General features: G+C 49.1%; 1 protein-coding gene across 1 annotated transcript in view; it reads left to right on the top strand.

Annotated features, from left to right (window-relative positions):
• The window catches only part of IAPP (islet amyloid polypeptide), a 42,984-nt gene extending 36,340 nt beyond the window's left edge, over positions 1–6,644 (top strand). Inside the window, exon 4 of the mRNA XM_063930640.1 lies at positions 5,826–6,644. Coding sequence (XP_063786710.1) covers positions 5,826–6,015 — 190 coding nt within the window. The 3' untranslated portion in view covers positions 6,016–6,644. The remainder of the gene's footprint in view (positions 1–5,825) is intronic.
• The last annotated feature ends 5,455 nt before the right edge of the window (positions 6,645–12,099 follow it).

The following is a 12,099-nucleotide window of genomic DNA, read 5'->3' as shown; positions in this document are numbered from 1 at the left end:
CCCATAGTAGTAGCGTCCTTATACGTAATGCCCCCCCATAGTAGTAGCGTCCTTATACGTAATGCCCCCCCTATAGTAGTAGCGTCCTTATACGTAATGCCCCCCATAGTAGTAGCGTCCTTATACGTAATGCCCCCCCTATAGTAGTAGCGTCCTTATACGTAATGCCCCCCCATAGTAGTAGCGTCCTTATACGTAATGCCCCCCCATAGTAGTAGCGTCCTTATACGTAATGCCCCCCCTATAGTAGTAGCGTCCTTATACGTAATGCCCCCCATAGTAGTAGCGTCCTTATACGTAATGCCCCCCCATAGTAGTAGCGTCCTTATACGTAATGCCCCCCATAGTAGTAGCGTCCTTATACGTAATGCCCCCCTATAGTAGTAGCGTCCTTATACGTAATGCCCCCCCTATAGTAGTAGCGTCCTTATACGTAATGCCCCCCCTATATTAGTAGCGTCCTTATACGTAATGCCCCCCCTATAGTAGTAGCGTCCTTATACGTAATGCCCCCCCTATAGTAGTAGCGTCCTTATACGTAATGCCCCCCCTATATTAGTAGCGTCCTTATACGTGATGCCCCCCCATAGTAGTAGCGTCCTTATACGTAATGCCCCCCTATAGTAGTAGCGTCCTTATACGTAATGCCCCCCCTATAGTAGTAGCGTCCTTATACGTAATGCCCCCCCTATATTAGTAGCGTCCTTATACGTAATGCCCTCCCATAGTAGTAGCGTCCTTATACGTAATGCCCCCCCTATAGTAGTAGCATCCTTATACGTAATGCCCCCCCTATAGTAGTAGCGTCCTTATACGTAATGCCCCCCTATAGTAGTAGCGTCCTTATACGTAATGCCCCCCCTATATTAGTAGCGTCCTTGCATGTAATAGCCCCCCCAGCAGTGGCGTCCATTAAGTGCGCACACACAGACATACCTCACACACACACAGGCCCTCATTCCGAGTTGTTCGCTCGTTCTTTTTCATCGCATCGCAGTGAAAATCCGCTTAGTACGCATGCGCAAAGTTCGCACTGCGACTGCGCCAAGTAACTTTACTATGAAGAAAGTATTTTTACTCACGGCTTTTTCTTCGCTCCGGCGATCGTAATGTGATTGACAGGAAATGGGTGTTACTGGGCGGAAACACGGCGTTTCAGGGGCGTGTGGCTGAAAACGCTACCGTTTCCGGAAAAAACGCAGGAGTGGCCGGAGAAACGGTGGGAGTGCCTGGGCGAACGCTGGGTGTGTTTGTGACGTCAACCAGGAACGACAAGCACTGAACTGATCGCACAGGCAGAGTAAGTCTGGAGCTACTCTGAAACTGCTAAGTAGTTAGTAATCGCAATATTGCGAATACATCGGTCGCAATTTTAAGAAGCTAAGATTCACTCCCAGTAGGCGGCGGCTTAGCGTGTGTAACTCTGCTAAATTCGCCTTGCGACCGATCAACTCGGAATGAGGGCCACAATTCACACATATATACACACACACGCACGCACACACACACGCACACACATTTCTCTCTCACCCTCCACTTACCAAGTCTGGCTGGCCGTCCCTGCAATGCTGATTCCACCACTGTTCAGCTGTCTGGTCCCGTGTAGCTCTGCCCCTCTATTCCGTGTAGCTCCGCCCCTTTGTGACGTCGTAGCTCCGCCCCTTTTCGTGACCCGCACTACACAGGACACAGCCCGCTGTCACAGGTGATTGGGGGACAGGCACAGCAGCCGGCAGCTGGTGGCCATCCTCACCTCCTATACTGTAAGGTAGGGTCTTGCACCTGACTGCTGCTGGCGCTGGGTATGGGGTAGCTCCAGGGCCGTTTCTAGACAATTTGGCTCCCAGTGCGAGATTTCAAAATGCGCCCCCCCCCCCTATTGCTCTAAAAAAAAAAAAAAAAAAAGTGTGCCCCCCATATAGCCATAAAAAGAAAAAGCATGCGCGCGCCGTAGGCGCGCGCGCTCCCGACAAGGGTGTGTGGCCTGATTAAAATGGGCGTGGTCTCATTAAAGTGGGCATGGCCTCATCTGATATCATCACACCCACCACAGTACGGAAAAAATAAAAATGTCCCCTTTTTACACATTACAGCAGGCAAGTGTCCCCATATTACACAGCGCGGCAGGCAGGTGTCCCCATTTTACACAGCGCGGCAGGCAGGTGTCCCCATTTTACACAGCACGGAAGGCTGGTATCCCCATTTTACACAGTACGCAGGCAGGTGCCCCCATTTTACACAGTACGCAGGCAGGTATCCCCATTTTACAAAGTGCAGCAGGCAGGTATCCCCATTTTACACAGCGCGGCAGGCAGATATCCCCATTTTACACAGCACAGCAGGCAGATATCCCCATTTCACACAGCACGGCAGGCAGATATCCCCATTTTACACAGCACGGCAGGCAGATATCCCCATTTTACACAGTACGCAGGCAGGTGCCCCCATATTACACAGTACGCAGGCAGATGCCCCCATATTACACAGTACGCAGGCAGATGCCCCCATATTACACAGTACGCAGGCAGATGCCCCCATATTTCACAGTACGCAGGCAGATGCCCCCATATTACACAGTACGCAGGTAGGTGCCCCCATATTACACAGTACGCAGGCAGATGCCCCCATATTACACAGTACGCAGGCAGATGCCCCCATATTACACAGTACGCAGGTAGGTGCCCCCATATTACACAGTACGCAGGCAGATGCCCCCATATTACACAGTACGCAGGCAGATGCCCCCATATTACACAGTACGCAGGCAGATGCCCCCATATTACACAGTACGCAGGCAGATGCCCCCATATTACACAGTACGCAGGTAGGTGCCCCCATATTACACAGTACGCAGGCAGATGCCCCCATATTACACAGTACGCAGGCAGATGCCCCCATATTACACAGTACGCAGGCAGGTGCCCCCATATTACACAGTACGCAGGCAGGTGCCCCCATATTACACAGTACGCAGGCAGGTTCCCCCATATTACACAGTACGCAGGCAGGTGCCCCCATATTACACAGTGTGGCAGGCAGGTATCCCCATAGGCAGGTGCCCCCATATTACACAGTGTGGCAGGCAGGTATCCCCATAGGCAGGTGCCCCCATATTACACAGTGTGGCAGGCAGGTATCCCCATAGGCAGGTGCCCCCATATTACACAGTGTGGCAGGCAGGTATCCCCATAGGCAGGTGCCCCCATTTTACACAGTGCGGCAGCGGCAGGCAGGTTTCAAGCTGAGGAGAAGGAAGGGGGAGAGAGAGAGAATACTTACGTCTTCCCGCTCTTCGGTCCCGCCGCCTCACGTCCCGCGCCGGCCGCCTCCTCCTTCTTGCTTCTCCTTCTCGCCTCTCCCGAGCGCTCCTGCTCGGGGGGCGGGGCTTTGCGGAATGACGCGTTTGCGTCGTGACGTCACGACGCAACGCGTCATTCCGCGAAACTCCGCCCCCCGAGCAGGAGCGCTCGGGAGAGGCAAGAAGGAGTAACTAAGTGCCGCGGCGGGCGCCCCGTGCAGTTGCACGGCTCGCCCGCCCCTAGAAACGGCACTGGGTAGCTCCCTGCAGCAGATGCAGTTGACTCCGCCCAGCTCTGTGACTCCGCCCAGCGTTACGAGCACAGAGTCACAGATTAAGGCTAATATATAGGAGATATATTTAGGATCTGGTTAGCATATTGCAGTTCGGGATGCTGGCAGTTGGATTACCGATGCTGGAATCCCAACACTGGCCAGTAGACTGACGCTGGGATCCCGACATTGAACACAATGCTGGCGCCGGAACTCCGACTGACGGCATCTCGATCGTAAGTATGGCGGGGAGGGTTAGGGTTAAACTGCGCTTTGGGATGCCGCTGTTGGTCTTTTTTGAGTACTGGCATTACAAGCACCAGGATCCCAATGCCATCCCATAGATATATATATATATATATATATATATAGATATATATATAGATATATATATAGATATGTACATATATATATATATATATATATATATATATATATAATGTATGTATATATCTACATGTGAGATGGGACAGCTGAGGAAAGGTTGACTGGCCGCTAGGGTAAGTATGGGAGTGTGGAAGGGGGATGGGTGAGGTGTTTGTGTCTATACCATGATGGGGGAGGGGAAGAAATTGGGATGAATGTGTGGGATCCACCTGGGATGGATTGGGAAGGAGGAAGGAGGGGGATTTGAGCCATAAAAGGGAAGGGAAAGGGCTTGGGTAAATAGCAGAGAGAGGGTAGAGCCAAGCAGGGGCAGGCATTGACTGAGGTGACCTGTCTTAAACTATTACATACTTACAAACAAAGAGATATATATAGTTTCCAGTCACCAAATATAATTGCTAACATCTTCATTGTGGCGGTGCATTCCTTTCTATACAGCACTGCACTACAGCCCTATCCGCCATCAGCAGCAATAGCAGCAGCAGCCACGTACCGCAGCTCAGTCAGGATCATCAAGCCTTACTTCACGGACCTGAGCTCGGCTACTCCAGCTGTGCTACAGGACGGCGTATGTTCCAGTCACCCTGCGGGATGTGCGCCATGATATCATGGAGCGGCAGTGCGGGAGAGGTCCAGTGGCAGAAACCGAAAGTGAAGCGCAGGAAGAGCTTGAGCAGGCTCCTGCTGCGCCGATATTACCGCATTAAATGCGGTATGCATAAGTGCGGTGATAGTGGCGCAGCAGGAGCCTGCTCAAGCAGCGCTTCACTTTCAATATTCCCGGTTTATCTACCCTCGGGCGGGAACAGGGGGAAGCGTTTGATGTGTGAGTGTACGGGACCTTATGCAGCCATAGGAAATGCTGGGAACCTTTTTTGATGGGGTCCCATTATTAATCCGTCTCTGACACACACACACACACACACACACACACACACACACACCACCACTACTACACACACAAAGTACACACACACACCTGCACCACCACATATACACACTACACACACCACCACCACTACTACACACACACAAAGTACACACACACACCTGCACCACCACATATACACACTACACACACCTCCACCACCACACCCCCTAGGTGTCGCATCATGCTGTCACAGGTTAGGGGGCAGGGCTAGCAGTATCCGGACTCTGGGTCGACACCACATAGGTCGACACCCATTGGTCGATAGTGACTAGGTCGACACTAGAAATAGGTTGACATGCAAAAAGGTTGACGTGAGTTTTTCAAAAAAATGTCCTTTTCTTGGACTTTTTCATACTTTACGATCCACGCGGACTATGATTGGGAACGGTAATCTGTGCCGAGCCGGGAGCCCAGCAGTAGCGGAGCGAGGCACCTTGCCCAAAATGCGAGCCATGCGAGGGGACACGGTGCACTAATTGGGGTTCACGGTCACTTTACGAAGACGATACCAAAAAAACATGAAAAACTCATGTCAACCATTTTCATGTCGATCTAGTGGCTGTGTCGACCTATTTCTAGTGTCGACCAATAGACCGCGAGTCCCATACCCGGGCTGGCACAGGGCGCACCACATTCCTGTTACGGCGTTGCTATTAGGTTATTGTTGTTGTTTTTTTACAGACATAAAACATTTAACTGATTTTATTTATTTCTTTTTACATTACTGCCAACCGGCGACTATTACCCGTATAACTCAGACGCAATGCTCTTATGTGAAGATAAAACTATTTTAAAGTGAGTTCATCATTAGTCATTTGTCACTTCTGACAGTGACAACAAGAGATAATCGATGAGCTATCGGGGAGAAAGTGGGCGTCAGATGGGAACACGCTCAGCGCACTCTCTCACACGCTCTTGTTTTCCCTTCACCCCTCAGGCACCAGGTGGAGAAGAGGAAATGTAACACGGCCACCTGCGTCACGCAGCGCCTCGCCGACTTCCTGGTCCGCACCAATAACAACCACGGCCCAATTTACTCACCCACAAACGTGGGCTCCTACACCTACGGCAAGAGGGACATCGTGGGTCTTCTGCGACGAGAGTCCTTTGACTATCTACAGCATTAGCCAATATTCAGCGCTCCTAGGAATTACCTCTGTTCATTAAAGAGAAAAGATCACGGAACTTTTACTGAAATATGTTTTAGGAACTTTTAAATATACTGTATCAATTTTTATATCTCTGTTTCTGTCTCTTTACATATAATGCCCCATCCCACAGAACTGCCCCCAACTTCCTCCACCTCTGACGTGCAGATGTTCTAGAGGCGCGCTTGAAATGACTGTGAGAGGTCTCTCCCTCTACACCGGACGCTATGACACCTTCTGTGAGCAACCGGCCAGTGCCTACAGTGCGACCAACGCTGATGTATAGCGCAGTACACGCAGAGAATTGGGTGGGGGGCTACACTGCAGAGGAAAGCCTCAATCTTTTCCACACTTGACATATTCTGGGTGCACTTAGAACACTATAAACACAACACACAATATATTTTGGTAAAAGATTCCTGATCGTTCTCCTTTAACCTACAAATGATATTATAATTTTGTATGACCCTGTACATTATAGCAGTGCCTTCCTCCGTGTGGACTCTCCGGCACTGGGCATGTACAGTAACATGCAGACTCTTTTCTAAGGAGATTCATGGGAACTTCCAAATTCTTGTAAAAACTAAAAATTGTAAAAAAAAAAAAAATGCACAATAAAACAAAGTCTATTGCTGCAAGTTCTTTTTTTTTATAAGAAAAACAATAATAAAACTGTAACTTGGTGTATACGTCTCTGCAGTCACTGAATGCTATAAGGTACAAGGAAATAATAAGAATTTACTCACCGGTAATTCTATTTCTCGTAGTCCGTAGTGGATGCTGGGACTCCGTAAGGACCATGGGGAATAGCGGCTCCGCAGGAGACTGGGCACAACTAAAAGAAAGCTTTAGACTACTGGTGTGCACTGGCTCCTCCCACTATGACCCTCCTCCAGACCTCAGTTAGGATACTGTGCCCGGAAGAGCTGACACAATAAGGAAGGATTTTGAATCCCGGGTAAGACTCATACCAGCCACACCAATCACACCGTATAACTCGTGATACAATACCCAGTTAACAGTATGACAACAACTGAGCCTCTCAACAGATGGCTCAACAATAACCCTTTAGTTAAACAATAACTATATACAAGTATTGCAGACAATCCGCACTTGGGATGGGCGCCCAGCATCCACTACGGACTACGAGAAATAGAATTACCAGTGAGTAAAATCTTATTTTCTCTGACGTCCTAAGTGGATGCTGGGACTCCGTAAGGACCATGGGGATTATACCAAAGCTCCCAAACGGGCGGGAGAGTGCGGATGACTCTGCAGCACCGAATGGGCAAACTCTAGGTCCTCCTCAGCCAGGGTGTCAAACTTGTAGAATTTAGCAAATGTGTTTGACCCTGACCAAGTAGCTGCTCGGCAAAGTTGTAGAGCCGAGACCCCTCGGGCAGCCGCCCAAGAAGAGCCCACCTTCCTCGTGGAATGGGCTTTCACTGATTTAGGATGCGGCAGTCCAGCCGCGGAATGTGCAAGCTGAATCGTACTACAGATCCAGCGAGCAATAGTCTGCTTTGAAGCAGGTGCACCCAACTTGTTGGGCGCATACAGGATAAATAGCGAGTCAGTCTTTCTGACTCCAGCTGTCCTGGAAACCTAAATTTTCAGGGCCCTGACTACGTCCAACAACTTGGAAGCTTCCAAGTCTTTTGTAGCTGCAGGCACCACGATAGGTTGGTTCAGATGAAAAGCTGATACCACCTTAGGGAGAAACTGGGGACGAGTCCTCAATTCTGCCCTATCCATATGGAAAATCAGATAAGGGCTTTTACATGACAAAGCCGCCAATTCTTATACACGCCTGGCCGAAGCCAAGGCCAACAACATGACCACTTTCCACGTGAGATATTTTAATTCCACGGTTTTAAGTGGTTCAAACCAATGTGACTTTAGGAAATCCAACACCACGTTGAGATCCCAAGGTGCCACTGGAGGCACAAAAGGGGGCTGAATATGCAGCACTCCCTTAACAAAAGTCTGAACTCCAGGCAGTGAAGCCAGTTCTCTCTGGAAGAAAATCGATAGAGCCGAAATCTGGACCTTAATGGAACCCAATTTTAGGCCCATAGTCACCCCTGACTGTAGGAAGTGCAGAAAACGGCCCAGCTGAAATTCCTCCGTTGGGGCCTTCTTGGCCTCACACCACGCAACATATTTCCGCCATATGCGGTGATAATGGTTTGCGGTTACTTCTTTCCTAGCTTTAATCAGCGTAGGGATGACTTCCTCCGGAATGCCCTTTTCCTTCAGGATCCGGTGTTCAACTGCCATGCCGTCAAACGCAGCCGCGGTAAGTCTTGGAACAGACAGGGCCCCTGCTGCAGCAGGTCCTGTCTGAGCGGCAGAGGCCATGGGTCCTCGGAGATCATTTCTTGAAGTTCCGGGTACCAAGCTCTTCTTTTTTTTTTTTAACTTGTGTAGTTTTTTATTAGAGTTTTTCACAGGGACAAGATAAAAAAAAAAACAACAACATTAAATACAGAACAAAACCAGAACAACAAACAAAACAGAGGGGAAAAAAAAAAAAAACACATTGCAGGAAAAATACAGTAATTAATACCATCTGTGTCACAGTGTCACATGGAAAAAGATAATAAGTGTCACGGCAACATCGCAAATTCAAATACGAAGCCTCTATCAGTCAGAGAATAGTGCCCCAGCTGCAGCCAGACGTGAGGTATTCCACCTGTCCCACTTGCTGAGGTAATGGGGTAGGGTCCCTCTAGATCTATGTGTAAACCTCTCGTGTCCTGACACCTCATTTACTAGGGCTCGCCAGTTGTACACACTGGGGGAAGAGGTAGCAAACCAGTTACGCGCTATAATCACCTTAGCTAAGGTAGTCAGGCAAAGAACATATTTGTATAGTGCCGGGCAGTAGGATTCCTCTAAGTCTAGCGCAAACATACATATAGTAGGAGAGAGGGCGGGCAGCGTAGGTTCAGTGAGCAGAACGTCCGCCCAAACTGCTGCCCAAAAGGCATATACAGTGGGGCACAGCCATAATAGGTGCCAAAAAGTAGATTCAAGGGCACCACATCTGGGGCAGGTACTATCAGGCCGTAGGCCTGCTTTATACATAGAAACTGGAGTTCTGTATGTCCTATGCAGAACATAAAAATAAACCTGCTGATATTTGATACACTGAGTGGAGTATTTAAGTGAGCTCAACACCTGTAGCCACTGGTCGTCTGCAATTGGGCCAATGTCTTGTTTTCATTTGAGTTTAAGTTGGTCAAATATATTCGGACAGATGTGGGCATTCAGACTACTATATAGACTGGAAACTTGGTGTCTTGCACCTAAATTCCTAACCATATCTTTAATCGGGGAGTCAGAAATGGGCGGGGGTGAGGCCCCAAACTGTGCCTGCACCGCATGGTGGAGCTGTAGATAGAGATAAAAGGATCTATTGGATATTTCAAGCTCCTCCTTCAGTTGTGCGAAAGACTTGAAAACACCGTTATCATACAGTTGCAAGACTGTGGTAAGGCCTGCCCCAATCCATATGTTGTCCTGTGAGAGCTGCAACAACTCCCTATATCTTGGATTGAACCAGAGTGGCGTGTCAGAGTCTGTGCCTTGCCATGAATAATAGGAGTGAGCCTGACGCCACACAAGTAGCGATTGTCGGAGCAAAGGAGGAAGACCAGCAGTAGAAGAGGCAGAAAGAAGAAACTGGAGAGGGGAGAAATGAGACCCCACACACTCGGCAAAGAATCTCTCTCAAATGTGAGACTATCCCTACTGAGAATCCAATTAGACAGGTGTGCAAGCTGAGCAGCTATATAATAGGCCCGGAGATTGGGAAAGCCCAAGCCTCCATCCAATTTAGCCCTAACCAGAGCTCTCAGGGCAACCCTAGGCGTTTTGTCGCCCCAAACAAAGGAGGAAAGCACACTATCAATGTTAGTGAATATTTTCTTGGGGATATAAGTAGGAGAGTGGTGCACTAGATAAAGATACTTTGGTTGCATCACCATCTTGATAAGGTTAATGCGACCAGTGACAGTAAGGGGAAGCTTCTTCCATACATGAACCCGTCGCTTCAGATCCACCGTGACCTGGTCAATGTTTTGATGTACAAAAGACTTAACATTAGGAGTGATCCAGACACCAAGATACTGAAAGCGAAGGGGCCAGGCCAAGGAGGACACATCTGGCAACGGGTCAGGAAGAATACCAGAGATGGGAAAGACATTAGATTTATTCCAGTTGATAGTCAGGCCGGAGTAAAGACCAAATGTATCAACAATACCCAGAAGGGAGGTCAGGGAAGCATCAGGGTCTCTGAGGAACAAGAGCATGTCATCGGCATATAATGCAATGACATCCTCATGTCCGTCAATGGTGATGCCCCTAACATCAGGGGACGCTCTGATGAAACATGCCAATGGCTCTACAGCCAGGGCAAAAAGGGCAGGGGAGAGTGGGCAGCCCTGTCTGGTACCACGGGACAAAGCAAATGGGGACGTCACATAGCCATTGACAGATATTCGAGCCACGGGGGAGGAATAGAGTAATTGTACCCAGCGTATGAATTTGGGGCCAAAAGCAAACCGTCTAAGGACTTCCCACAAATACTCCCATTCTACAGAGTCGAAGGCCTTGGCAGCATCCAAGGAAACTACCACAGCCCCCGACTCGGGGCGGTCCTCCATCTGCAGGTGACAAAACAGTCGCCTCAAATTTTGGAGGGTGGACTTGCCTGGCATAAATCCTGTCTGGTCATCATGAATGATCGAGGTGATAACACTATTGAGTCTAAGTGCCAGAATTTTGGCCAAAATCTTGACATCAGTAGGTAGCAATGAGATCGGGCGGTAGGACTCCGGGGCCGTAGGGTCTTTACCCGGTTTAAGGATCACCACAATAATAGCTTCGGACATAGAGGGAGGTAGACGAGCGCCCTCCATCAATGTATTAAAGAGAGTCAAAAGATAGGGGACAAAGTATGCACGATATTGTTTATAAACTTCAACCGGTATACCGTCGCTACCCGGGGCCTTTTTATTAGGGAAGGAGGCAATAGCAGCCTCAACTTCCTCTGGGGTGATATTAGCATCCAAAATATCTACAGATTGTTGGGACAGCTGTGGCAGGGCAATGTCTGAAAGATATTGCTGTAGTTGAGTGGGGGTATAGGTGACCCTAGAGGCATACAACGAAGAATAAAAGGACTGGAAAACCTGGGCTATTTCAGGAGTGGCATATACCATTTTGCCCTGAGTATCACAGACCTGCTGAATGGAACCCCCTGTTCTCTCTCCCCGAGCCAGAAAGGCCAAGTAACTACCCCCCGTGTCCGATTGTGAATAGAGGGCGTGCTGGGAGAAAAGTAATTTGCGCTTTGATTTATCAAGCAAGTGGTCAGACCAGGCTTTCCTGGCCAAATCCCAACTTGCCCGATCATCAAGGGTCCTAGTAGTGAGGTAAGCAGATTCGGATTGGGAACAGGCAAGCTCCAGGCGCATCTCTTCCTCCCTACTAGATTTCTTGACATTAGCTATTTGTCGTATGAAGGTGCCCCGTACTGAAGCTTTAAATGCGTCATGCTTAACCAATGGATCAGAACAGGACGCATTATGAACCCCAAAATCACTCCATTCACTAAGCAAGGCCTCGTGGTCAGTCAGCAAGGTCAACCAGAAGGGATTCAATTTCCAGAGTTTAGCCCCACAGGGAGGAACAGAATCTAGGACCACCAGCACAGGTGAGTGATCCGAGATTCCCCTCTGAAGGTACTGGACATCCAGTATTCTAGCAGTGAGATCAGGGGAGACGAGGGCCAAGTCTATTCTCGATAACGAGTGAAAGCTGGCCGAGTGGCAGGAGTATTGGAGTTGTTTAGGGTGTCTCAACCTCCAAATATCCAGGAGTCCAAGCTCGGAAACCAACCTCGCGAAAGGAGTGGGGGACGGGGAGGCAGAGGGTAGAAAAGGGGGAAGTTCAGCCCATCTATCTAAGACTTTATCCAAAACATTATTGAAGTCACCGATGCAAAGGACCGGAGCTGAGGGAGAAGTAGCAAGAAACGACATTGCCTGCCTGAGT

This window comes from Pseudophryne corroboree, chromosome 6 (assembly GCF_028390025.1).
Source record: "Pseudophryne corroboree isolate aPseCor3 chromosome 6, aPseCor3.hap2, whole genome shotgun sequence".
Taxonomy (NCBI): Eukaryota; Metazoa; Chordata; class Amphibia; order Anura; family Myobatrachidae; genus Pseudophryne; species Pseudophryne corroboree.
This window is presented reverse-complemented; position numbering and strand designations above follow the sequence as displayed.